Source organism: Diorhabda carinulata, chromosome 12, assembly GCF_026250575.1.
Source record: "Diorhabda carinulata isolate Delta chromosome 12, icDioCari1.1, whole genome shotgun sequence".
Classification (NCBI taxonomy): Eukaryota; Metazoa; Arthropoda; class Insecta; order Coleoptera; family Chrysomelidae; genus Diorhabda; species Diorhabda carinulata.
The window spans coordinates 9,768,119-9,792,392 of NC_079471.1; the positions used below are offsets into that span (position 1 = coordinate 9,768,119).

At 33.7% G+C, this 24,274-nt stretch overlaps 1 protein-coding gene across 2 annotated transcripts in view; it reads right to left on the reverse strand.

Moving 5' to 3' along the window:
* Window positions 1-4,589: 4,589 nt before the first annotated feature.
* Window positions 4,590-24,274, reverse strand: part of LOC130899994 (cytochrome P450 4C1-like) — a 30,534-nt gene continuing 10,849 nt past the window's right edge. For both annotated transcript variants that reach the window (XM_057810274.1, XM_057810275.1), the window contains exons 3-8: window positions 22,097-22,189; window positions 21,841-22,024; window positions 14,851-15,218; window positions 10,896-10,964; window positions 6,396-6,741; window positions 4,590-4,802 (exon numbers count right to left, since the gene is read on the reverse strand). In XM_057810274.1, coding sequence (XP_057666257.1) covers window positions 4,630-4,802; window positions 6,396-6,741; window positions 10,896-10,964; window positions 14,851-15,218; window positions 21,841-22,024; window positions 22,097-22,189 — 1,233 coding nt within the window. In that variant the 3' untranslated portion in view covers window positions 4,590-4,629. The remainder of the gene's footprint in view (window positions 4,803-6,395; window positions 6,742-10,895; window positions 10,965-14,850; window positions 15,219-21,840; window positions 22,025-22,096; window positions 22,190-24,274) is intronic.

Genomic DNA, 24,274 nt, shown 5'->3' on the forward strand with positions numbered 1-24,274 from the left:
ATGGTACCGTTGAAAACGCTATTGACGAAATCGGACCTCAGTAATATTCATGTTCGAGCTATTCAGAACAAATACGGAAAGTCAAAAGGTGTAGTCTAGCTAGAAAGTACCATTCTCGCATTCGTGATGTTTGAAATAAGGGTACAGTTTATCACCAACCTTATTTAAAATATACATTCAGCAATTTCTAAGTAGTTGGAGAATTAAAATTGCGAGAATGGGAATTGAGATAGACGATAATTGTCTAACAAAGTCTATTTGTCGCAGACAACCAAGTTGTTACAGCTTGCGACGAGGACGATATAGATTATATTCTGAGAAAATTGGCCGACGAATATTCAAAATGGGGTTTGAATATTGATATGTCAAAAAAAGGAAAATCTCCCGGTAGAGGGACGATCGTGCAGGATATCCAGAACACAGCATATACGAAATGAAGATATACGACTAAGATAAGGTCGAGTATACACGACTTCAGAGAGAATAAAGACTAAACAATTGCTCTGGTACGGACATGTGATAATGATGGAGCAAAACAGGTGGCCGAAGAAAGCATTAAAGTATTAAAACGCACAATAGAAGGAGACGAGGAAGACCTCAAAGACCTGGAAGAATATATGTTCTCAATAAACGAGAAAGTTTCTTATGTATCAATCTTCTACAAAAAAATCAGATGTGCGTTGAATATCATAAACTTACCTCAAAGTATTTGAGTGATAAAATTAGCTTTATCTTTTATTTAAATGAAATGGAAAATGAGATTAACGCCTCGGCAAATTTCGGGCTTCTTCGTATACTTTTATATCTTTTTTCATCTATCCGTGCGCTTGATTCTTTTCTTGTATGTTCCATTTCAACCTCTTTGTTCTTTGACATACCCTGTTATTTTGTTTCTGTTTAACTATCATTGGTACAGTCCAGAAAAGCATAAGAATCACATTAAGGACAGTTACAAAAACTATCACAATATATAAATCATATTCCTGGTACAGTTTAATAACTTTAAAGAACTCGAAGATTTTCTTGATGTATGTGAGGCTGTTGAGTGCTTTTTTAAGGTTGGTTTCAAATTAAACTGATGGTATGTGATAGAGTACTGTCTATAATCGGAGATAATTTGCTGAACGGACAAAGGAACGTGACAATTTTTGGAAAATAGGACGACTCTTAGGATATCAAATAACAGTGAAATGTTTGGTATGGTTAGAGCGAAGTCTTCTGATTGTTACGGCTTCTCTCCAACTAAAAAAATTCAGGAAGAGGTGAGAAGTATATGGATATATGTTGTCGTATCAATGCTTTATATATCGCCTTAAGAAAAGTCATTTTCAAGTGTTACTACGATATCTGTTGATTGTTGACGTGAAGATTGCAGATTCATTCCCAGTAATTACCGTGTGCGATGACAGCCAGAAGAGTGAGACTGTTATTTTTTGAGCAATAAAAGTGTGGTAGATGTAATGATGTTTTGGATAATTGGGTCATGGGTGAAAATAATTTTAATTGACTGTATGCACTAAGGAGAGTTTGTATAAGAAGAGTTATATTTGAAAGCCTGAAGGATAGTGTATAGTTCCCAGTGTAAGCACGTCAAACGCGGAAGGAACTTATAAGTTCGTGATTTGTAGTAACAGCGCAACTGCCACAGAAGTATACAGGATTGAGACGAAGGATTTCCTATGAAGAATTTAAAAAAATACTTTCTCCACAAGGACGCTAGGAACTTCATATTTTTTTATGAATGGTAAGGTGTCGATTATAGGAATAGTTGTCGCCCAAGGAGAAGGAATGGACAGAAAAGTGGGCAGGTCGAAGAAAGTATCGAAAATATTTCTGAAACAAATATATTCAAACAAATGAAGCAAACTAAAATATTTCTTCAATAAATAATATAATGAAAATAGAAAAAATAGAATTCAAGGATTTGAAATTTCTGGAACCGTTAAGATATTCATTATTAACTCACTTTTCGCTACCTCTACATCAATATTGACCCTTCGTCACAAGCGTTTCAACAAGAATTCAACTGCAACTGAAGAAGACTTGGATTCCAAAACACGCATCGGTTAGTGTATTGGTAAAGGTCAGTTTTAAGATGGGGCAAAATCTTTGAAAAAAGATAATCGAATTTTCTATTATGCTCAATAAAGTTCTGGAACTGTCCAAATATTTCAAGAAACTCAAACTATTATCTACAAAGTTATTCATGGAACTCTCTAATATTTTAAAATGTTAGCATTCTCCAAAAACTTAGAAATCACTGGAATGTTTGCGGAAAGTGCCAATAGGTCATGCAGCTTCCGAAAAAATTGTTCAAGAATTTCAATAATGTTATTTTCAAGAAATTTACCAGAAAGTAATGGAATATTTTCATTCACAAACAAATAATATAGGGAAAAGCACGCACATGGATAAACCGACCCAAATTCTTCAATAACCTACACGTTTTGTTATTGAAAATACATCCGTACAAATAACAAATCCAATATTATTCAATACCTTCGACACGTTTACACAAATTGTACAGTTGCAATAGATCCATATGCATTCATGTGATTAAAATCGTCCGCTCATTATAAAACCCCAAATGCTTAATGGCGATGATAACGAACAGCACCCTTTTTCTGTGCCGATCGTAATCCTTTATTGCTATTGTAACAACCCTAAAGGTTTTTTCTGCCAAACCGACCACAGACAATAGTATAACGTTTCATGTATTCTGAAAGTACAGGGTTGGCTTAGTGTATATTTTATATAAAGCGTTATTCGATGAAAAAAAGTTTCTAGATACGCTCAATTTTGTGTATAAGTTTTCATGCTTTCCTAGTGGCATATCTAAGACTAGGACTAAGTAGATGCTTTCATCCATTTCTCTTCCATCGCATGTTTCACGGTATTAACAGTGTTTCTTTTTTAATTGTTTTAATTAAATGTTAGCTTAAGCGCTTAAAGGTGCAAAAAATTAAAAAGCGAAAAAAATGTGAAACACTGAAAAATCGCATATTGCTAATAAATGTATTGGTCCCTTTTAGTTCTATTTCTACTTCTTTTAGCTTTGCACATCGATGAAATAAAACCATGATAGACGAGATATATTCTAAAATTAAGGGTAGATTCCGTTTAACATCACTAGGTGAGCGCTAACCACGTTTATGATGATTTTCTTGTATGCATGCATCTCAGTTAATGTTGAACCATCATAATTTTAAAATTTCGACTACAATTGAAAGTGCCACAAGTTCGGAGATATTGAAGTAAGGCAATTTATATGAATCGTCGACAATAACATGAGTACCAGCATGTTTGTACGAGATATGGCTATCAAATAATAATACTTACGGTGCTACAGAAGAACTCTGCATGCTCCCACACGCCAACAACTGACAGCTGTTAACGTTATTGTGAATTTCACGTGAAATCTGCATAAACCTCCACTGAAGCATAGTTTATAGAAAGAAGTGACGCATTGGATTTTTATCTCAAGCACCTGTTTTTGAGTGTTGTCAGCGTTTTCAATATGGCCAAGAAGACTTTATAGATGACAATAACAAAAAAATCGGTAATTTGATTCCATACCATTGCTGAACTGTGGAAAATTAGGAAATAATTCATGGGTTTTCAATTCAATTCAATTATTTATAGATTGGTTTCTGGCGAAATTCAGCATTCAACATTCAACATTCAGCATTTCTGTTTCCTACGATGAATCGTCTATATTTTGAGTCTCTTTTGATAGAGGATCAATTTAAAAAACTGTTCTGTTTCAAATAATAGAATCTACAATGAAAAAAATCAAATTTGTATCCGATGAAGCTTGGAACACGCGTCCAAAAAGAGTTGATAGAAAAATAATTCTAGCACCATTTCAAGCAATAGAAGTTTTGCAAGGGATGTTGTAGGGATATGGTAGGGGTAAATACTGAATATTTTTACAAGTAAATATATATTAACTCAAATTTAAATATTGTACAGCGTCAGTCTTGTTATTCAATAGCCACAGTTCATATTCATAGTATCCATGTAGAAACATCTTTTTTCAGTTTTATCAATATACTTTTTGGTCATCAAGTATTGAATTGATATTTTTTTAAAAATTGTATTATTTTACCTACAGAAACCGTGCACTGTACTTCATTAAAAAAACCTTCAAATATGATCTCTATTAATCACTGGTACAACATTGCACTCGCCAACTTGATTTTGATTTTTGAATAATTATCTATCTAAGCCACGACTAGTGATTTTTGGAAACTTATATAATATAGTGATATGTTAAAACTTATACAGTTTAACTGGTAATAGTACTTCAGTCTCTTGGCTGTTTTTCAATAAACATTTGTCAGAATTAATTTCGAAAACGTTCTGGTGCATATGTAAAAACCCATTACTCTTAGATTAGGGTCTTGCCTATTCAGCTTCGGTATTAATTAAACTCGTGGCTTACAAATAACGTGATGCTGATATATAAATATCGAATGTTATCATTGAATGGTATTAAATTATGCGCTACCGAACCAAAGGCAGTTCGTTTTACTTTATACTGGTTTCCGTTTTTGAACTGGGGTAAGGATAATGAGATAAACTTCAAGTTAATATTGCGCTTGTATGTATATTATTTCTGGAACTGATTTATATCTTATTATGTCTTGGAGATATTTTAATTTTTATGTTATTGTTCTCTGGTCTCAGTACGAGATCGGTTACCATTCTAATAGTTTCAGGTGTATCTATGGGTTCTAAAATGAAGTTTCTCAATATGCCACATAGAACTGCTTTTATTTCGAGCATCGCAAACCTTTGACCTAAAAATAATTAAACTTTATTATGATAATTGGATGTTTCTGTCATGCCAGGTATATGAATTGAATAACTACACTGAGGGTGTTACAGGAGAAGTAAGTCAAAATCAAAAAACCGACAACTATTGCGAATGTACTGTAATCAAATTATTATAGTCATAGTTTTCATTAGCACCAAAATTGTTTTTTTTTTCTGCTTGCAAAATTTAATTGTAGGGCAATGAATTGTGAATTTCTACATGAAAAGTAATTGTATCTTATAATTTATTGGAATAAATGTATGGTAGTTAATGGTTACCACTTGCACGTGATTTGAGCGATTCAGACATTCTCAGGGTGGCAGACAAGACGTATTCAAGATGATTGTCACTTTTCCACATAAAAACTCAGAGGCAGTATCTAAAACACGGTATTCCCGTGATTGTTAAAATTGATAATACATTGTTTTGAGCATATAAAAAACATATACCTCATTGGGCCCATTCTTAAGTTTGATTAACAAAAGGTCGCAAATATGTGTGTACGAATACTACAAAAACTATTGAAAATAGCCCAATTTCAATTAAAGGAATGATAGCATGCGTTGAATTATGGTTTATAATGATGGCAACAGGATATGAATTCATTGAAGAAGAGAGACAGGAAGGTAAACACATCCTGAAGAAGCTAAGAGAAGAAGAGGACTTCTAGCTTTTTTTAATATAATGGAAAGTTTGCATAAAGAATTATAGCAAGAGAGGGTATATGAAAGCTGTGTACATTCAAAATAAAATATTTTACAGTATGAGTTCAGTTATTCAATAGCTACAATGGTACATGATGTCTGGATCTAAAAACCCTTTCATTTTTCTAATTGTTGCAGTTACGAAGGTTTTGAGACAAACAAATGTTTAATATGGCTTCATTGTTTTTCAAAATATTCTCCATTAATATCAATTCACTTTTGCAGGCCTTTGAACTGAATTGTCCATTCCGATTGAGGTACCTCTAAACGTATCTTCAGGTGTAGAAAATTCGATGTTTTTAACTATTCAAAAAAGTTTTTGTTTGAAATGATGTGTGAACGCTCGCATTGTCGTGGTTTTCGTTACCTACAATTTGATTTCCCTGATTTTTTTCTAACATTTTTGAGAAAAAAATCTTGCTGTACCCTTCCGAATTGACCGTTCTATGTTGTTCTAATGGAAAGGTTGCCTATCTTATAGAAATATTTTGAAGCACCGCGAGTGAATTTTTTGTAACATTTCTTTTCACCAATCGACACGAGCTTTCCTTTAACGATTGTCAAATTATGACTAATGACCCAGAATGCCACGGTACCTATGTCACATGACGATCTTGCAATATCAGTTAATGCACAACATCGATGTTTGCTGATACAAATAAATGTTTCAACTATCTGTAAAGGACTTAAGTACCACTTGTATGACTACTGAGTACGTTCACCATTAAAAATCAAACTTTATAAAGGCAATATCAGGTTTGACATATTAACATCACTGTTGCCATATCTCAAAACATAAGTAGCATCCCTTGTATAAGATACTGACAACACAAATAATTTAAAACTTATCTAAAAAGTAAATGGAAACTTACCTATACAATTTCGAGGACCAGCACTAAATGGAACATAAGCATAAGGATGTCTATTAACACAATTTTCTGGTAAAAACCTATCGGGGTCAAATTTTTCGGGCTCCGGCCAATCTTTTTCATTTCGATGGATATCGAAAATGTGAATATTCACAATAGCTTTGTTTGGTAAAAGATATCCGTTAACGATTGTGTCTTCTTCCAAACTTCTAGATATAAACGGTACACTAGGATACAGCCTCAAGCTTTCTTTGATGAATCTCTCCATTAATCTCAAATCATTTAATCTATTTATGTCCGGATCTTCATTATCACCAATAACGGTGACAACTTCTTCATATATCTCATCCTGAAAATGAATATAACTTCATAAAAGACTCTGTATGTTGTTAACCCTTATATGCAATCATTCATTATGAATAATTTCCAGTTGTATGCGAGTTTTTTTTTGAAATTTACTATTTATGCATCAATACAACTTGATGCATGTTTCACAGTCGCAAATAAGATTACATTTAAAAAAATAGTTCTGTTAGAAGTATTTCTGTTAAAAACTGTAAACCTTTGAAAAGTGAAATTTTCTAAGAAATGCGTTGTGATGCTTTTTCACCTTAGATTTTTGTGGTGGAAATTTGGTAATGAAAGATCAGACGCAATAAAATGGATCAATAAATTGGCAGCGTTAATAACATGGAAAGTGATGGAAAATGAAGAAAAATGGAAAAAATAATCGGATTATAACAATCATTGGGTTCCACCATAACAACGCCAGGCCACAAATATAATGACTCTCTAAAAATTTGAAAAGTTAGTTAGTTGAAAGTTTTAATGTTCCCTCCGCCTAGCCTGAATATTGCACTGACTATCATTGGATTCGATATTTACAAAACTTTCTTGGTTACAAAACATTGAACAATAGAAGAGAAATCTTCAAACTTTCTACAATGATGAAATTCTCAGATTGACCCAACAACAGTAAAAGGACAAGGATAATTAAGGCTATTTTTAATAACAATTTTCATATATTTTATGAATTAATTTATTGAGATTTTAAAGATACTTTTCAATTAAGAATTAATGACATAAAATAGTTTAAGAGCTCAGCGAGCTAGATGGTTAGGACATACAGACAAAACAGAAAACATTGAAAGAAAGAGCTTTTTTGGAGAGGTGCGGAAATACTCTTCACGTACAATATGAGGGACTCACGACTCACTCAAGGAGATGCATTACCTACTAAAACCTCACCTCTCTCTACTTCCACCTTTCTAAACCTTTGGGACCGCGTAAGCATTACCTTAAAAGTTCAGGTTGCCTATACATTATTTTATCCCAAGAATATTATTCACCATCGTGGCAAAAGTAGTCCAATTTGTCAAAAACCAGCAGGGTGAGTACAACGTTTTCAGTAATAAGAATGGTGTTCATTTCATTCTGGCATATTTCTCTTTGTGTGTTCCACCAATCGCAGTAAGAGATGGTATGAAAGGCGTCGTCGTTGTTGTTACAGTACAGACATATTGGATTGTTAATGAAGTGAAACGATAGAGATAAGCTCTGCAACGAGAGCCTGTGTAAGGTAGAAATTCATTTTACTGCATTTTTTGTTTATCCGCTTAGGTAAGTTTTGAATGAGTGCTATTGTCCAGTTGCTTGTGTTTTCCCAGCGCTGTTGCCATCTTAGCATGGAGGTGTTTAAAGCTATCCATTCTTGAGTGCGTTTCATGTCGTTCTGTGACTAGAGAATTTATTGTTAGGCAGTTGGCGAAGTACTCCTACTAGGAAGAAAGAATTAAATATCTCGCAGTCTTAGGTCCTATAGGCCTATAGAACTGATATATGAGGTCAATTTGATTACATATTCAGATAGTTTTGAAAAAAACATATTTTTTTATGGAATTTTTGAACTGTTTTCCGATACTTCACCCATTATAAATCACAATCATTTAGTTCTTCTTCTTCTTATATTGCCATCTTCGGACGAATGTTAGCGACCATCGTGACTATTTGTTTTTTATTCACAACTGCTCTAAGCATTGGTTTTATTTACAGTGAAATCACCCCTTTTCCCTCTATCTTTCTCTGCATAATCAATTGGAATTTGTGTCGTTGTCCCCTCATTACATGACCGAAGTACTTGCGGGCTTTTATGATAGTCAATAATTTTCTATGTGTTGCCATTTTGCGTAAAACTTCATTTGCGATTCTATCTGTCCATGATATTCGTAATATTCTTGTCAATATCCACATTTCAATGGTTTCCAGTTTTTTCATTATTGCTTTCCGTACAGGAGGATCGAGAATATCTAACATTTTATCATCCTCTTTTTCAATCCGTTAATCAAGTTTCAAGTATCGAAAGAAGTTTTTCATTTTATAAAATGTACTGTGAACAATTTCAAGTCTTACTTTCATCTCTTCAGTGCTGTCATTTCTCGAATTAATTCAAATCCCTAGTCATTTGTATTTCTATACTTTTTCAACGTGGTTATTTCCAATTTGTGGCTTTATTTAAATTCATGCGTAGCCCATACTGCTCGCTGACTCTCCATACCTTTTCTGTAATTCTTTGAAGGTCTTCTATATTCTCCGCTATTAAGATCATCATTTTACAGAAGTTTGTGACGATTGTTTTCTTTGTGTAATATGAATAAAAGCATCCAAGAAAATTATGCAGTGTGGTATTTTGATTGGGGGCAATCTCTTCGTATTGAGTATTTTGAATTTTGCAATGCTGTTAACATTTAATGTTAGTCACTACACCAGCAACGGAGTTTTCAGGAAATCTTGAATAGAAATTGTTATAATTTCCAAACGTTCATTAACAAATATATAAATATCATGACCATTTGATTAAAAATTCTAAACTCTAAATGTTATACAACGTGCTGTATATTATATACTAGTTCACAATTTGGATAAACATTCGAAATAACGTTTTTTGGTATTTTAGAAAGAATTATGTACTTCACTTTTGGAGAAAAATCATATTTTTTCAACTTTCATTAAACTGGAAATTTATGTACAATTTATGTTTTACACAGAGCAGAATTTTTTGTTTAATAATTTTGTTTCATAATATTATTAATACAAAAGTTTGCGAAATCAAGTGACGATATTGTATATGTAAGTACATCATAATAAAATTTTCCATCAAATTTAAATAAAGATAAAATTCTCTCAATATTATGAAATCTATATAACGATTATCTCATCGTTATTGATAAGTAGAAGATAATAACCATATTTATAATGTGTGAATTGAAAAATTTCTCATATTCTTGAAAAAACAGTGATACCAGAAACATAAATATTTCCTCATAACTTTTGTTCATTCGATTATTATGTTAATATTTTACTTTGAAGCAATTTTACCATCTTCAAGACTAACAATTTATGGAATATGATCAATTTTATCAAATAATTCACGCTGGAAGTATGATTAATTATTAATAAGTGAAAATTCGAAACATTGTGAAACCAATCAAGATCCCCTTTTTCAACTACATTTATATTGACTACGAATCTACACAATACTATGAAGATGTACAAGAAAAATAGATCAGCGTTAACGTTAGCAAAGAAAAAGTATTAGAAAGAATTGAAAAAATAATGGAAATATACAACAAAAAAATAAGAAAAAAGACCCTTCAGTTTAAAAGATGGAATAGACCCATATAGTGTTACAATTTCCAAGATACTAGGCAAGTTGTCGATATCAAGAACGCCCGAAGCCGAGTGAGATCCTCGTAGACAGCCACAATGGACCCACCACTTCATTATTACCTTTACCGCCTGGATTACACTGTATCGCACTTAGGTATCTACAATATCCAGCTTAACTCCAGTAATGAGCTTTTGTCTCATATCTACTTTTGCTATGTTCCAGAGCATCTCTGATAAACTTTTAAGACTATCTAAAAATAGCCAACTACTTCCATAAACATCTAAGCATGGGTCTATAGTTATCCAATAGATGGCGTCACCCACCATCTTTTATATATTCCACTACATTAACTTATGACCCGTGTCATAATGGACGAAGAAAAAAATAAGAAGAAAAAGTGGCTTAGGTTGGTGCTGCAGATTTTTCTAATAGCTAATCGAAATGAAAGTTTGCACTATGCGAATAGGACATGTTAGGAATTAATATAACCACAAATGTACCCAGTATACTGATGGATAAAATAATCTCAATGAAACAGTAGAATTGTCTTCATGCAAAGTTTTCAGAAGCTCTTATCAAAAATGAGTACATATTAAATACAATGAAAAAATAAAGATCTATTTTGTCAAAAACTGGACTTATTGTGGCAACAATTAATTTCAAAGTACTTTCATAATAGACCCTCACTATAAAAAAACTATTGATACCTGTTCTAAGCTAAGGAAAATATGTGTGATTATATCATATATAGTTCTGATAACATCAACCAATTTGTTTCCACATAATTATAACAACAATATCAGCTCAAAATCTAAATTATGTAAATATAAACTTACCTGATATTTACGATAATTAGCTAATAGCATCAAGGTAAAGCAAATTGACATAGATGTTGTGTCGTGGCCCTAAAAAATTTCGGAATGTATGCTATTAAACTCGTAATAGATTTCACATTTTGAAAAAGTATTTTCATAAATCCAAACCCTTCTTATAAAAGGTTCGATGAGCTTTATTAATTAATTCCAGCTGGAACCTTTAAGGAGCAAATAAAATGAATGATGGCATACAAAAAGATTTGAATGCTCTATTAACAATACAATTTAAGTTACCGGCTCTTTAATAAAGTCAATAGTATGACATCGTGCAGTTATAGAATTGTATCTGCCCAGTGCAGAATCATGATAAAAATACAATAAGTAGTTTGCTTGACATTTTTCAAGAATTCATTTATTAATGACCCAGATTTTGTAAATTAGAACAATCGGTTTACCAATGATTGGATATGTTGATATTCTATTCGACTTTTTGAGATGGATTTATGAATTACAAAGAGTGACAGTTACTCAGGATTATAAAAGCATATCGCATTCCATAGAAAAATATGTTTTTGTCGAGCAATGAAAATATCCAGACCTAAGTTAAAGTAAACCTTACCTAATCGAAGCTAAGTTAAATGTAACCTTTCGTAACCTAATTGAAGCTAACATACCTCTATCTAACATAATTTGTTTTGTTCGTAAATGTGAAAAATCCATCATGATCACCCTGAACCCATGTGTAGTATCAAGCTCCTACCGACTAAAAACCTAACTTATATAATTCTAAAAACGATGGTTTTTGGTCTCCATTTCACTGTGCTATTCTCTGTTATTTCTCCTATAAGACATTGTTTCCCATAAATTTTTATTTCGCAGAATGTCCTCCACAGCGTTGATATAATCCAAAACGTGATCAGTCGCTGTACTTGTAGCATCATGTCGGCTTTATTAATTCCGAGATCTTTCCCTATATATCGCAACCACAAGGTATAGTGTAGAGAATCACTAATTCCAAGACTTCCTCTGGTTGCATTCTGCCCCTTTGATGTTTCGAGATTAGTTTGTTCCCTTCGTAATACATATTCCACATTTATCTAATCAATAACAATCCTACATTGGTAACGAGAACAGTCACGTGAAGTATTGACGATTAGTGACAACATACATTGAAGGCAACAATTCGATTGATATCAGGAATATTTTTCTTGCGGTTAATGGTGGTGAAAATGAGTCAAGCATTTTGAAAGATATGTTACTGCTGCAACAGGAGTTAGTAGCGAATCTTTGAATTCAAAAAGTCTGCTAGCTTCCAAATGAGTCATTTTATGAATTTTCTTTACGATTGCGATCATTTTCCTCCTACTTGCGAGTTTAATTCTGGTCGGTACGCACGTGGAATCCCTTAAAAAAATTTTTTCTGGAAAATTAATCTATACAGAAATCCCTCCTTGGCTTCTCGACCACGCAGAAGACAGGCTTTGTCAAAATTCTGTACCCTATCTCGACGAACACTACTGACTAAAAGTTTCCTTAATAAGAACCGGCAAACTCAAAGGTTTACATATAAAAATTCATATAGACCCTAACCTTGCTCTTGTAACCCAACTCCATAGTAAAATACCGTTTCAACACCACTCAAAGTAGGATGAAGGAACGGTTAGAAGGTGCGGACATCATAGAATCTGCTCACGGACCCATATCGTAGGTCTCGCCGGTGGTACTCGTTCCACAGCCTCATGGGCAGCTTGCAAGGCGGTCCATTGTGGCTGCTATCAATGATTCAGTCGTTTTTTCGAAAATAGTTATAAACACATTGCGTAGCCATAATGGTTTGTGGCACTATAAACGTAAGACAACTCCTTCCATCTGTTATCTATGTTGGGAATAGCAGCGATGACATACTGAATTTTGGGAGGGCTCAGCGCGATCATGATATAGCATCGAAAGAGGTTCATACAATTCTTCTAGAGGCAGGATTAATACAAAAACAACTACCAGTTTTAAGTCGGCAAGCTTTCATGCGTTGGCTTTGAGCTTTTAGCCAGAGGACTTCAAGCAGATCAAGCAAAATCGTGATTGTGGGAAAGCTAGCACCTGAATTTTCTAGATATCGTAGCATACTGCCAAATCTTCCTTCTATATCAGTACCCTTCCGGGCCTTGATAAAAAATAAGGCACATTGGTTGTGGGGTGGCTTTTAACAAGCTGAAGACAATTCTAAAACAGAAATTGACCAACGAATATTTCAATTCTAATTCAAGTCTGTTCAGAACTTCGTAAATTTCGTTACCAATGAGATAGTGTCTGCAGCAATAACACAGACAGTGCTTGCAGAGAACAATATCAAAGACCCGCTATTGAGTTCGCGTTCGCTATCTCTAAATTACTATAATCATCATGTCGTATCATTTAAGCATGTTCTCTCGGCAATCAGTGTTACTAAAGCTGATATTCTGATTCGAGGGAATCACATCATTTTGCCCTTGCCCTTGCAGAATATTCGGTGAACTATCACACCACTTCCCGTTCAACCATCGACATCACCGCTGCAAGTCTGATGTTTAAATACCCTTTCCCAATTGGCTACTTGCAGTGGTGAAGTTGGAAGTAGAAATTCAAGACTCTGTTAACAATAAAAAAAATTCCAACAAGTTCTTATTCTGGCTTGACCCAAATCCTTATGAGCCCGCGTCAGTGAATGGGAGCCAAGTTACTGTTAAATGTCAGAAAAAACTATAACACGAAACAGCTCGTTTTTCAAACGCATTGACAAAATGACGAATAATATATTGAAGGAGCAAATGTGGTTTCACATTCTAATGAAAGTGCATCATCAACCAGGCCCGCTGAAACTAAATAAGAAATCCCACCCACCACTCCTTCAGAAGATCTTTAAAATCATTTCAAGACCTTCGAGAGCTGTTAAGCTTCCAGATCAATTTATAAACTACTATTTGCTGCCCTAGCTGCTCACTTCGTAATACGTATTATACATTTATTTAATTCATAAGAATCTAACGGAGGTTGTGTTTCTATGATTTTCCTCCGTTATATCATGGATAATCTCAGGGATGTATTGAAGTTAAAGTATTTAATGATATAATGATAATATATTCCCAACCATGAAATCTTGTTTTTCGTATCGAATGGTATAACTTGGGGGACTTTGTTACTCGTGGTATATTTGGCCATCGTTTATTTTCATTAGCTATTTTTAAAGTGTCATCTAAATGATAAGTTTGGCGTAATTCAAATTTATGAAGATTTTTCTATAAAAATATACACTAAATAAAGTAAATTTAATTTTGTATTCTCTTCAATCCTGTTCCTTACAACATACCAGAGTGTAAAATTACCCACACGGGGATTATCAACATAAGAAAATTGTGGGAGGGCAATGTTACCCCTATCATGGCGATGACTTTGTCCACTCAGTTTTTAATTTTTGTAAAAAGCTAAAAAAATGTAATAGAACAAATATTAATTCAGTAGTTTCAGATCGTAGTCCCATAAATGGGGATTTTTTTTGTGGAAAATCCAACTAAAAATATTCGAAATTTGATTGTACACTTTAAAAATGGGCAAAATCACCACAATTGACGGTACGTCAGACGCAATTTATAAAAGTAACAGACAAAGTAGCATTGCACCCACAACTATATTGGATTTCACATCAATTCATACTCAAAATAAAATACATTGCTACCTACACATTATCATTGAAAAACCCTAACGCGGTTGGCCATTTCACTTGAGCACGATGCTAATGGTAATGAGGTATATATTGGACCCTTAAGAGTAATACGTTCTATTCTCCTAATTAAGGGCAATAAACTGAGATCGTTTGCTTAAGTTAACAACATTATTCGACTAAAATTATCAGTTGAAATTATTTTTGGGTGTGCCCAAAGGTAATTAGCCATTTATGAATAACCTTAATATAACTAACGCTGAAATTTTTTATCACACATACCTCGAACATAAAAGTATTAACCTCATCTTTTATCCCTTGATCATCTATATTTCCATCTTCTTTTCCATTTAGAAGCAAATCTAGAAACGCCAACTTCTTCCTCATAGAATAGCTATCATTTTCACTCGGAACTTGAAATTTTTTAAATTGTTTAGATCTTTCTGTTATAATCTTCTGGGTGAAATCATGTATATCATTCGTTATCTTTCTCTCTTTTATACCGTCTGGAGAAATATAATCGTAAAGTTTATTATAACCCCAAGGTCTCAATAGCCTTTCAGCCAATAGCCCTCCAAGTTCTAGAATAGCTTTAATATAGGACTTATCTGCAGATGTACTTATATTCAAAGTTGATCCCATCGAAGTCTCTGAAAATTTTTTTAATTAATAATAAAATCATTCTACTTATGAAATTAATTTAGAGATAAATCAGATAAAGATAAGCAAATGAGAAATAGAGACACCCAAACAGATTATTCAGAGTGCCAAATATAAAAATGCAGTAAAAGTAATAGACAATAAATATGAGGAGTGGTGGAGAAATTCGACAATATAGTTGTCGTTTAATGTTTGCTTGACTATCGGTCATTTATTTATTTATTTATTTATTTATTAAAGTGCAAATGCTACATGAATAATTTTTATACTGTCACTGCCAGTTGTGAGTGAGATGGCGACTGTGGTGCACAAGGTGTTCTGTATTGTTGAGTTCACAAGAAGTGAGTCGCAAATTGTAGTGCAGTGGGCATTTCGAGCCGAATTTGGTATTAAACCACCAACTAGAAAAAGCATCACTCATTGGTTTAATCAATTCAAAGAGACTGGAAGTGTGTGTTTCAGAAGATGATATCAGACAGATAGAAGACAGTTTTGATCGCAAGTAAGTCTGCCAATAGAGCTAGTAGAGAACTTAGAATACCTCAACCATATGTATAGAAAGTTCTGAGACGGCATTTGCTGTACAAGCTCTACCGTTTAGAACTCGTACAGGCTCTCAACCCTGATGACAAAGAGAAGCGCCTCGAGTTTTGCGGTAATGTGCTAGAAATTATGGAGGATGGCACACACACAGATGACGCATAGATGTTTGCCGTGCAGCAGCTGGAGGCCTCATTGAACACATGAAAAAAAAACTTTGAAACTCTTTTCATTAGTATAAAAATTATTCATGTAGCATTTGTACTTTAATAAATATGAATTTTTAAGCATGGGTCCATCATTTAGAATAATATGAAATTAGTTGAAAGAAAGATGAGATGCGAGAAATGAGGTTATTTATTTCTCAACAACATTGACTCTTTTATGTTCATGTAAGACTTCCTTCCAAGAAAACTAACGAGCTCCTTCGCGGTAGGTATATGTCTACTACAGTGTGTGTCAAAAATCCGTACATTTTAATGGACAAAGTGGTTCAACAGAAAGCATTACTCAGTAGAAGACGTTCAATCTGGAAAAGCTTCCGTTACCACACGTACCGACGCGAATCTTGATTGTTTGCTGCTTAACCATTTGTATGTTATCAAAAGTTTGAAAAAAGAAAGATGACGTTCGCAAGATCTTATACGGGGATTAAAACATAGAAAGATTCAAGCAAAGAGTTATTGTACGGAAGTCAGAGTGAAAATAGAAGCTGGATGAATGTGGTAAGACTAAATATTGCACCACTCCAACGCACTAGGTCTTTTCTCGTTGATAATCTGAGAGTTTTTGACTTAAAAGGTATGTTGATGGGGCCATATCATCCCAATAATCCGGATATTTCGGATTAATTCACGTCTCGAAGAAATAGATCATCGTGATCATCATCGCCATTTTCAACGTATCCTAGGTGAAATAAATGAAACTGTAGTAATTTTTCTCAATAGCTTCAAGTCGACAAGATAATATTATGAAATAACAAGAACTTCATCTACCATAGGATAGTGCTAAATGAATATATTGAGCAGTGACTTAAGATGAGTATTAATCTGTAAGAAATAGGGTCAAAGAAAATATTCAGAAAATCAAAAAAGATCATTGTGAAAAAGTTTCGAGTTATATGGAGAAATATATCTACGGGGGATAAAAGAAAATATGGGACTTACTCAGGAATAGAAAAAAGTCAATAAATGAATACGTAGAAAGCACAAAACTCACTATGGAAAAATAAGAGAGGTATTTTAGAGAACTCTACGACTCAACAACAAGTACCTACATCAACACAGAACTTACGTCAAGATGAGGAACAAATTGAGAGATGTTACCATATTTTTGGAGAAAATACAACAAATGGTGACTAAACTGGAAAACAGAAAAGCTCAAGGTATTGACGAAATATCAAACGAGATGATCAAGTATCAAGTTGGAGTAATGTCATCTGGTATCTCTGATTAACAGCAAGGATTCTGAAAGAACAGGTCCGCTATTTTTGTGATCTGCCAAATTATGGAAAAGGCTATAAAGCTCAATAAGAAGGTGCTTCAACGATCTCACCCAAGCATTTGATAGGGTACGATTAAGGGATGTAACAACTCTACTGAAGAGAAGGAAGATTCACCCCAACATAATAAAAGTAAATAAGCTGAGCAGTAGGATACCTCTGCCGACCGGTATCAATTAATGATAGGGCCTCTTCCCGATCTCGTTCAGCATCATAATGGATGAGATTATAAACGAAATAAAGCAAGCTGAAAGAGGATACCGGATGGGAATCAAAGAAATAAAAATAGTATGTTATGCTGATGGCGGAGTGATCATCTCAGAAGACGAAGATAATTTACAAAGGCTTCTGTATTGGCTTGAACAAATAGCGAAAGCTTTTATCATGCAAATATCCTTGGAGAAAACTAAACCTTCTACATTATCCGGAGAAACGAGAAGATGTAATCTCGCAATATACGATCAGAGTGTAGAACAAGTGATGTCATTCAAATATCTAGGAGCAAACATAACAAGTAATAGAAATCTGAAGAATTTAGTGGAAGCTCAAACAACAAATGATATACGCGATAGAAAACAGAGTAGAGAACACCATAACTAAGCGGCTTTTGAAAACTACTGAAATGCGAATGCTGAGATCAATAGCGGGGCACATATTATTTGACCACAGGAGAAATTATGAAATAAGGAAGATATGTGATATCCAGGATGTAATGAGATGAGCGAGAAATCTGCGAAGGAAATAGAGAAACCACAAAAACATCCCGACAACCAGGACGACCACCTACAAGATGATATGAGAGCTGGTCTTTATCATCCCAGCTGAAGCTAGGCAACCATTGATGCAAGCACAATACCAAGTCCTAACGTACGATGAAGAAGAAGAAGATTGATGGTCGTAGACGATCCTTTAGATACTCGACTTAAAAGTTTTAAAGGAATGCATGAAATAAGAATATAGCGCCAAAAAAAACAAATATCTTCAATTAACATTTGAGTTACATATCGGATCAGTCCGATTTCAATATTTTATTGCAACAAAGTCATTGAAGTCAATATTACAATATGTTTTCAATGACAAAGAAGGCGAAAGAGCCAGAGTATGTAAATGGTTTTTTCTAACTACTCTTGGGTTTTCTTAAGAAAATAACCCAGTTATTTATGACATATTAACATCTGTTCATAAAGATATAATGACTGGTATGACGTCATATTCGACTGACAAAAGAGGAAAGCATCCTAATCCTAAGAAAATTGACAGGAACATTATTATAAATCATATAGAGAGCTATAACCCAAGTATCGCTCACTACAGAAGAGAACATGCACCAAATCGACGTTACCTCCCAAATGATGTGACTATTCAAAGGATGTATGATGTTTTTTTACAAGCTAAAAACTCTTGTAACTGTTCTTACGATCTGTATAGAAAGGTTGTTAATGAGTTGAATATATCGTTTACAAAACTCGGTCATGAAGAATGTGGCATGTGCTTTCAATTTAAGGAACATGACAAAGGACAATTTATCACCAGACTGTGATACTTGCGTTTATTGGAAGTGCCGCATTGAAAAAGCTGAAAAGTCAAGAGACCTCTATAAAGAGCACGCTAAGCTGGAGTCTTCCACTGACACCTTACACTTTTGGGCTGATCTACAAAAGGTGATTATGTTGCCACGGATGGATTCCTTCAAAGAAGTCGTGTTTACAGAAAGAATGGTAGTATTTAATGAAAGTTTTGTACCTATTTGTACCAAGCAGAAAGATAAACCTCTCGCAGTCTTGTGACACGAGGAAATAAGTGGAAGAAAAAAAGAAGACATCTTAAATGTCATATCTGTATTTGGCTGGACAATTGCTCAGCACAAAACAAAAACTGGACTTTTTCTACCTTTTTGGTGTATTTTTTAAATTATTGCTCACACATTTCTGTAGACACCATTGACATTTTTTACTTCGAACCAGGTCATACGTTTATGGCAGCTGACTCTTCCCACCACCAAGTTGAATTGACTATGAAGCACAGTGGAAAGGTTTACGATTTCCAGGATTTTGTTAAGTGCGTTCAACAATCAAACTCAGGAAAAGTAAACACAAAAGAACTTGGTATTGGGGATCTTTTTGCATGGAAGGACTTCACATCAAAACAAAAACTAAAGTGTCGAGGTGACGTTGTCAACTCCATACCTTATCTCACAGATGTTGTTAAAGTAACTGCTAAAAGAGGAGATACAAGTCTTTTGTATTCTACCAAATATGAAGAATCTAGTTCAAAAGTGTTGAACTTTTTGCAAACTAAATGCATTAAGAACTTTCCCATGCCTGAAAATATTGGCAAAATAAGAGGATTCAATAAAGCAAAGAAAAAAGAACTAGTTGAAAAACTGTGCCCCCTATGCCATCTAACCGGCGTAGATTTTGGTTGAGCATCCAAGAGTCAGAAGTGCCAGATTTGGTGAACGCTGACTCATGAAAGAGTGAAAAGCACGATCTTAATATATGTAAACTGATTTTATTAACATAAAATCAGTTTATTAGTTTAATAAAATCAGTTAATAATGTTTGTAAACATTATAATTATGATCATAAGGGGAGTTAGAGCTTTTTGAAACTACTAGCAGCAAACTTTCATATAAAAAGCCCTAAATTCAGTTTTTCTTAAGGAATATGAAATATCAATTAATTTAACATTAAAACAAAGTTGTGTACATTAAAACAATAACTTTTACACATCAAAACCCTTTTAAAGTATCCAAACTTTGATGCACGTGAAGAAATTTGTTTTCTTTTTTTCCTATAAAATTCTGTTCTTCGGAGATAGGGCTTTCTATCTTATCGGGGCAGTTCTCAGATAGCCGATAATCACTTGGGCCAAATCTGAAGAATGTGGTGGATATTCGAAGTCCATATGATCTGTTACGCCTGTTGCAATGGTGGATCTGTGACTGAGTGCGTTATCATCACGCAAGATATCACATTTTCGCATTTTTCACCAGCACCAACACTATCGGTTAAAAGTTTTTACCACCCTATAGTTTACTTGGTACACAACAAATAAGAAAAATATGATCTATTTAGATAGACATGTTTCAAATGTGTAATATTAGTAATAATAAAACAGTCTGTAATTGTTATATATTTGAATTTTTGATTGATCGATGTAACCCCTTTTTGCTTTTATTATTACGGTACACAATTTTGCCATTCCCTCTCAAAATGGCTCCACAACAAATCATTCGGGTTGAGGTCGGGCGACTGCGATGACCAAATTCCTCTCCAATTCTTCAAAAGATACATTTTCTACCGATCAGGCGCTGGCTATTTTTTATAACGTTCTTTCTTTAAAATCTCTTTAATTTTTGACAGGCCTCTAATCGCCTCTTCCCAAACATTCCCAAACCATTATGAAGTCTTTGCCACGTTTCACAGTCGGTATTACACAACATCCGTTCTTAATTTGAAGTGCTCACTAACACTCTTCTCTTAGAACCAAATAACTCAAACTTTGAGTCATCGCTTCATAAAATTCTCTCCCAATATTCATACGTCAATTGTTTATGTCAACCACTATCGTTACAAGAAAGCAAGTTTCCTTCAATTTACTTTCCTTTGTAGAAGTAACCAGAGGAAGATTCTTTGATCTTAGTTGCTATCCCTGGACCCGTCGTTCACGTTTACTGATTAATACAATACATTTATCTGGAACTAAACTACAATCATAGACGCTGAAGAATAATTGACTGTTAAATGATAATAAATAAATCAAATAGTACTTGCAAGTTTGTAACTTGTCGACAACACCAATATTTTTGGTTTATAAGACACCGTTTCGACCTTTGCTTGACAATATTAAGGTTAAATTTATTAAAGTGTTCTATTTTGAAATTTTTTTAATGTATCATGGGGTAGGCAGAAAATTTTGACCGGTAGTGTATATCCTACTTCCATTCCTCACTATACTTTTGGGTCTCTACATCATAGTGATGAGTCATCCATAGTTACTAACTTTGCAAGAAACTTTTCTCGTTTGCATCTGTCCACATTCAAGAGACCACTATCCTCAAATATTGGTCTAATAGTCACAAATCGATATTATAAGGAAAAATCTTGGACTTTATTATTAGTTTCGTTAACGATAACATTCCTGTATGTATAACCTGCATGTACACTACACTAGCTTCTCACAATGTCCTATGATATTGCATAATACTCTAATGTATCCACCATATTTATGTGAGTTTCTGATAGGCTCCATTAAACACAATTATGCAATCACCGCACTTTGCTCAACACGATACATTTTTAGACTGAGATGCAACTCTCTCAAATTTGAACTTCTAGTCTTGAGAGGCTTCAGGCTATGCAACTTTTGGAATCAGTCTATACATATTGTACTACAATATAATGTAATTATGAACAATTGTTTTGATTAATAAAGGATTCAGGGGTATTTTGTTCACTATTCATAAATATATGACCTTCTAGTTGCTCTATGACCTCATCAATTTTCATACTGTATAAATTGTAGTTAATTACTTTGCCATAAAACATGTTGAATTTAAATATACTCACCTGTAATTGAATATAATGTGAATAACGAAATATGAGGTAAAATATTTATCCAAGGTTTATCGGTTTCTTTTTGTAAATCATTCACCAACTTTTTAGTTTCAGAATTGAAAATAGAAACGAAATTTTGCAATATACTGAAATGGAAAGCTGGAGTGAGAATTTTTCTGCGAGTGTGCCATAAGGATCCTAAAATAATAACGTCTAACAGTAAAAAAGTATTGTACTTGTTACATACCTATATAAAAATAAAATACTTTCCTGTACTTGTCAAAAGTCCTTGTCCCAACCATCGGTCAAATAGCTTATAAATTGAGCTCTTCTCGATATGTTTTGTTGTTGAGGCTATTTTCTATAAAAAACGCCATTGTTCAATTTTCTATGAAAAGTTGATTCCATTTTGACATTAATCAATCTTGATTGGATACAAATAAATACACAATCATCAAATATGCCTATTTTATCAATCAATAAAAGAATTTCAACAACTGCGGATTTTGATATCGGTTTGTAAAAGTTGTAAGTATTGAATAATTCTTTTGTTTTGCTCATTGATCTTTGTCAATTATACTTGGCTTTTCGCTGATAAGAGTCGATTTCAATAAAATCTCAACGTCCTTTATCTACAACGCTGAAGCGATTTGTTGCGAAACTATTCCTTATATCCCCTGTTCTGCAGCTGCCAGGTTGGAGTGAAAAAATTGAGAACTCCACCACTACACCATCAACTGCATCAGCGTCCGATTCTAGAACCACGATTAAGGGGAGTTACCATCTGGGCTTTGTTGAAGTAAGTTCGAGTCCTTACCTCGAATGTACATAAGTTTCAGTGTTTTTAATTTATAACTACTTTGTATTCGTTGAGCTTTTTTGGATTTTTATAATTATATGCATAATTCTTTAATGATGAATTTATTCTGAGGTTTTTGTTCTCTCATGATTTATCTAAACTATTTCTAATGGTGCGGTGAATTTATACACACTGTTTCTCACTTACTAAATTCATTTAAGCACTATACTTCATTATTTATAATAATTAACCACTAATAGTCAATTATTCACTATTTATATCATTTATTCAAATTCCTCGATTACTTTTAATATTTCGATCCGTTTAATATGACATTCAACAATTTACTGACTTTTTAGCTAATAAAAAAGCTAGTATACTAAAAATAATTTATCGAATAATTCGATACAAGAAAACAAACAAATAAATACGAAGGTCTTTTAATAACTCGGTTTTAAAAAACTATATCAATCAATCTCCGCTGTATGTGCAAAAATATATCAAAACACAAAGAGGCTTCCAAAAACCGCCGCATTTGCCAAACTTTAGACTCTTCCATCATGGCCGGACAGGACCGGCTTCACAGCTGATGTCGTGGACGAGACGTTATTATTTACTCTAAGTTTTTTCATTGTTTATAACGATTAATATGAATTCGGAGATTTGTTTTGGCTAAATTTTGTTTCAATTAATTTAATTATTTCGAAGGTGCTTTCACTTTTACATTATAATGCGAAAAGTAGATGAAAAGAAATAGTAGTAAAAATAGTCTATAATACTTGAAGAACTAAAAATATATTGAGGGGAGCGATTGCTATAAACGAAAAAAAAAAGAGACAGTAAATAATGATTTTATTAAAGAAAAGTATTCACGTGAACATGGGCAGTTATAAAATCAAAACAACTCATACTTATATCAGAGATAAAAACTGGAATTTATCTAAGGAAAGTTGGGATGGTTGTAGCCCTCATATGTGATGCAAGTAGCGGAGATAATGCATTTGATTGTTTTGTAGTGCATCGGTGGAGTTTTAATATAAGGCATAGTTTTACCACAAATTGACTAATATTCCCTAAAAATGGTACGCATTGTAGATAGACAAAAGTTCGTAGTATGTATTTATGAATGTGTGTATTGGGGTATCATATACTCTTGTACCCAAAGGATCTATTGTATCCTCATTTCTTGCTGGGGATCCCAGTGTTTACAGTTTATTTGCTAATCGCACTGCTTTTAAAAAGTTCAAAATATGGGATGCGTGTAGCTGCCAGAGATCTTCGTTCTCTATTTTAAAAGCTCCCAGGTGTAGTACTCTGGAGTGTCCTACTGTTTCACATTTCGAAAGAATGTGGATAGAGGCTTCGTCCTCTATGTAACAAAATCTGCACACCGTAATATCTGCTAAGTCTAGAGTTTTCAGGTCTTTATTGAAGAGACAGTGCCCCGATAGGACTCTTGTTAGTATCCGTAGAATTTTTTAACTTAGATTGATCCATTTAGAAGATCTTCTCTGGTTAAAGCTTCTCAGGAGAGTCTTTGTCTGTCTCAGTCCCTGTGAATTATCTCAATAATTGGTTTTGCTCCTACCTTTCTTCTTTTCCAGTGATTTTTCCATTGTTCTGTAGTTCTTCAGCCCCATGAAGGGC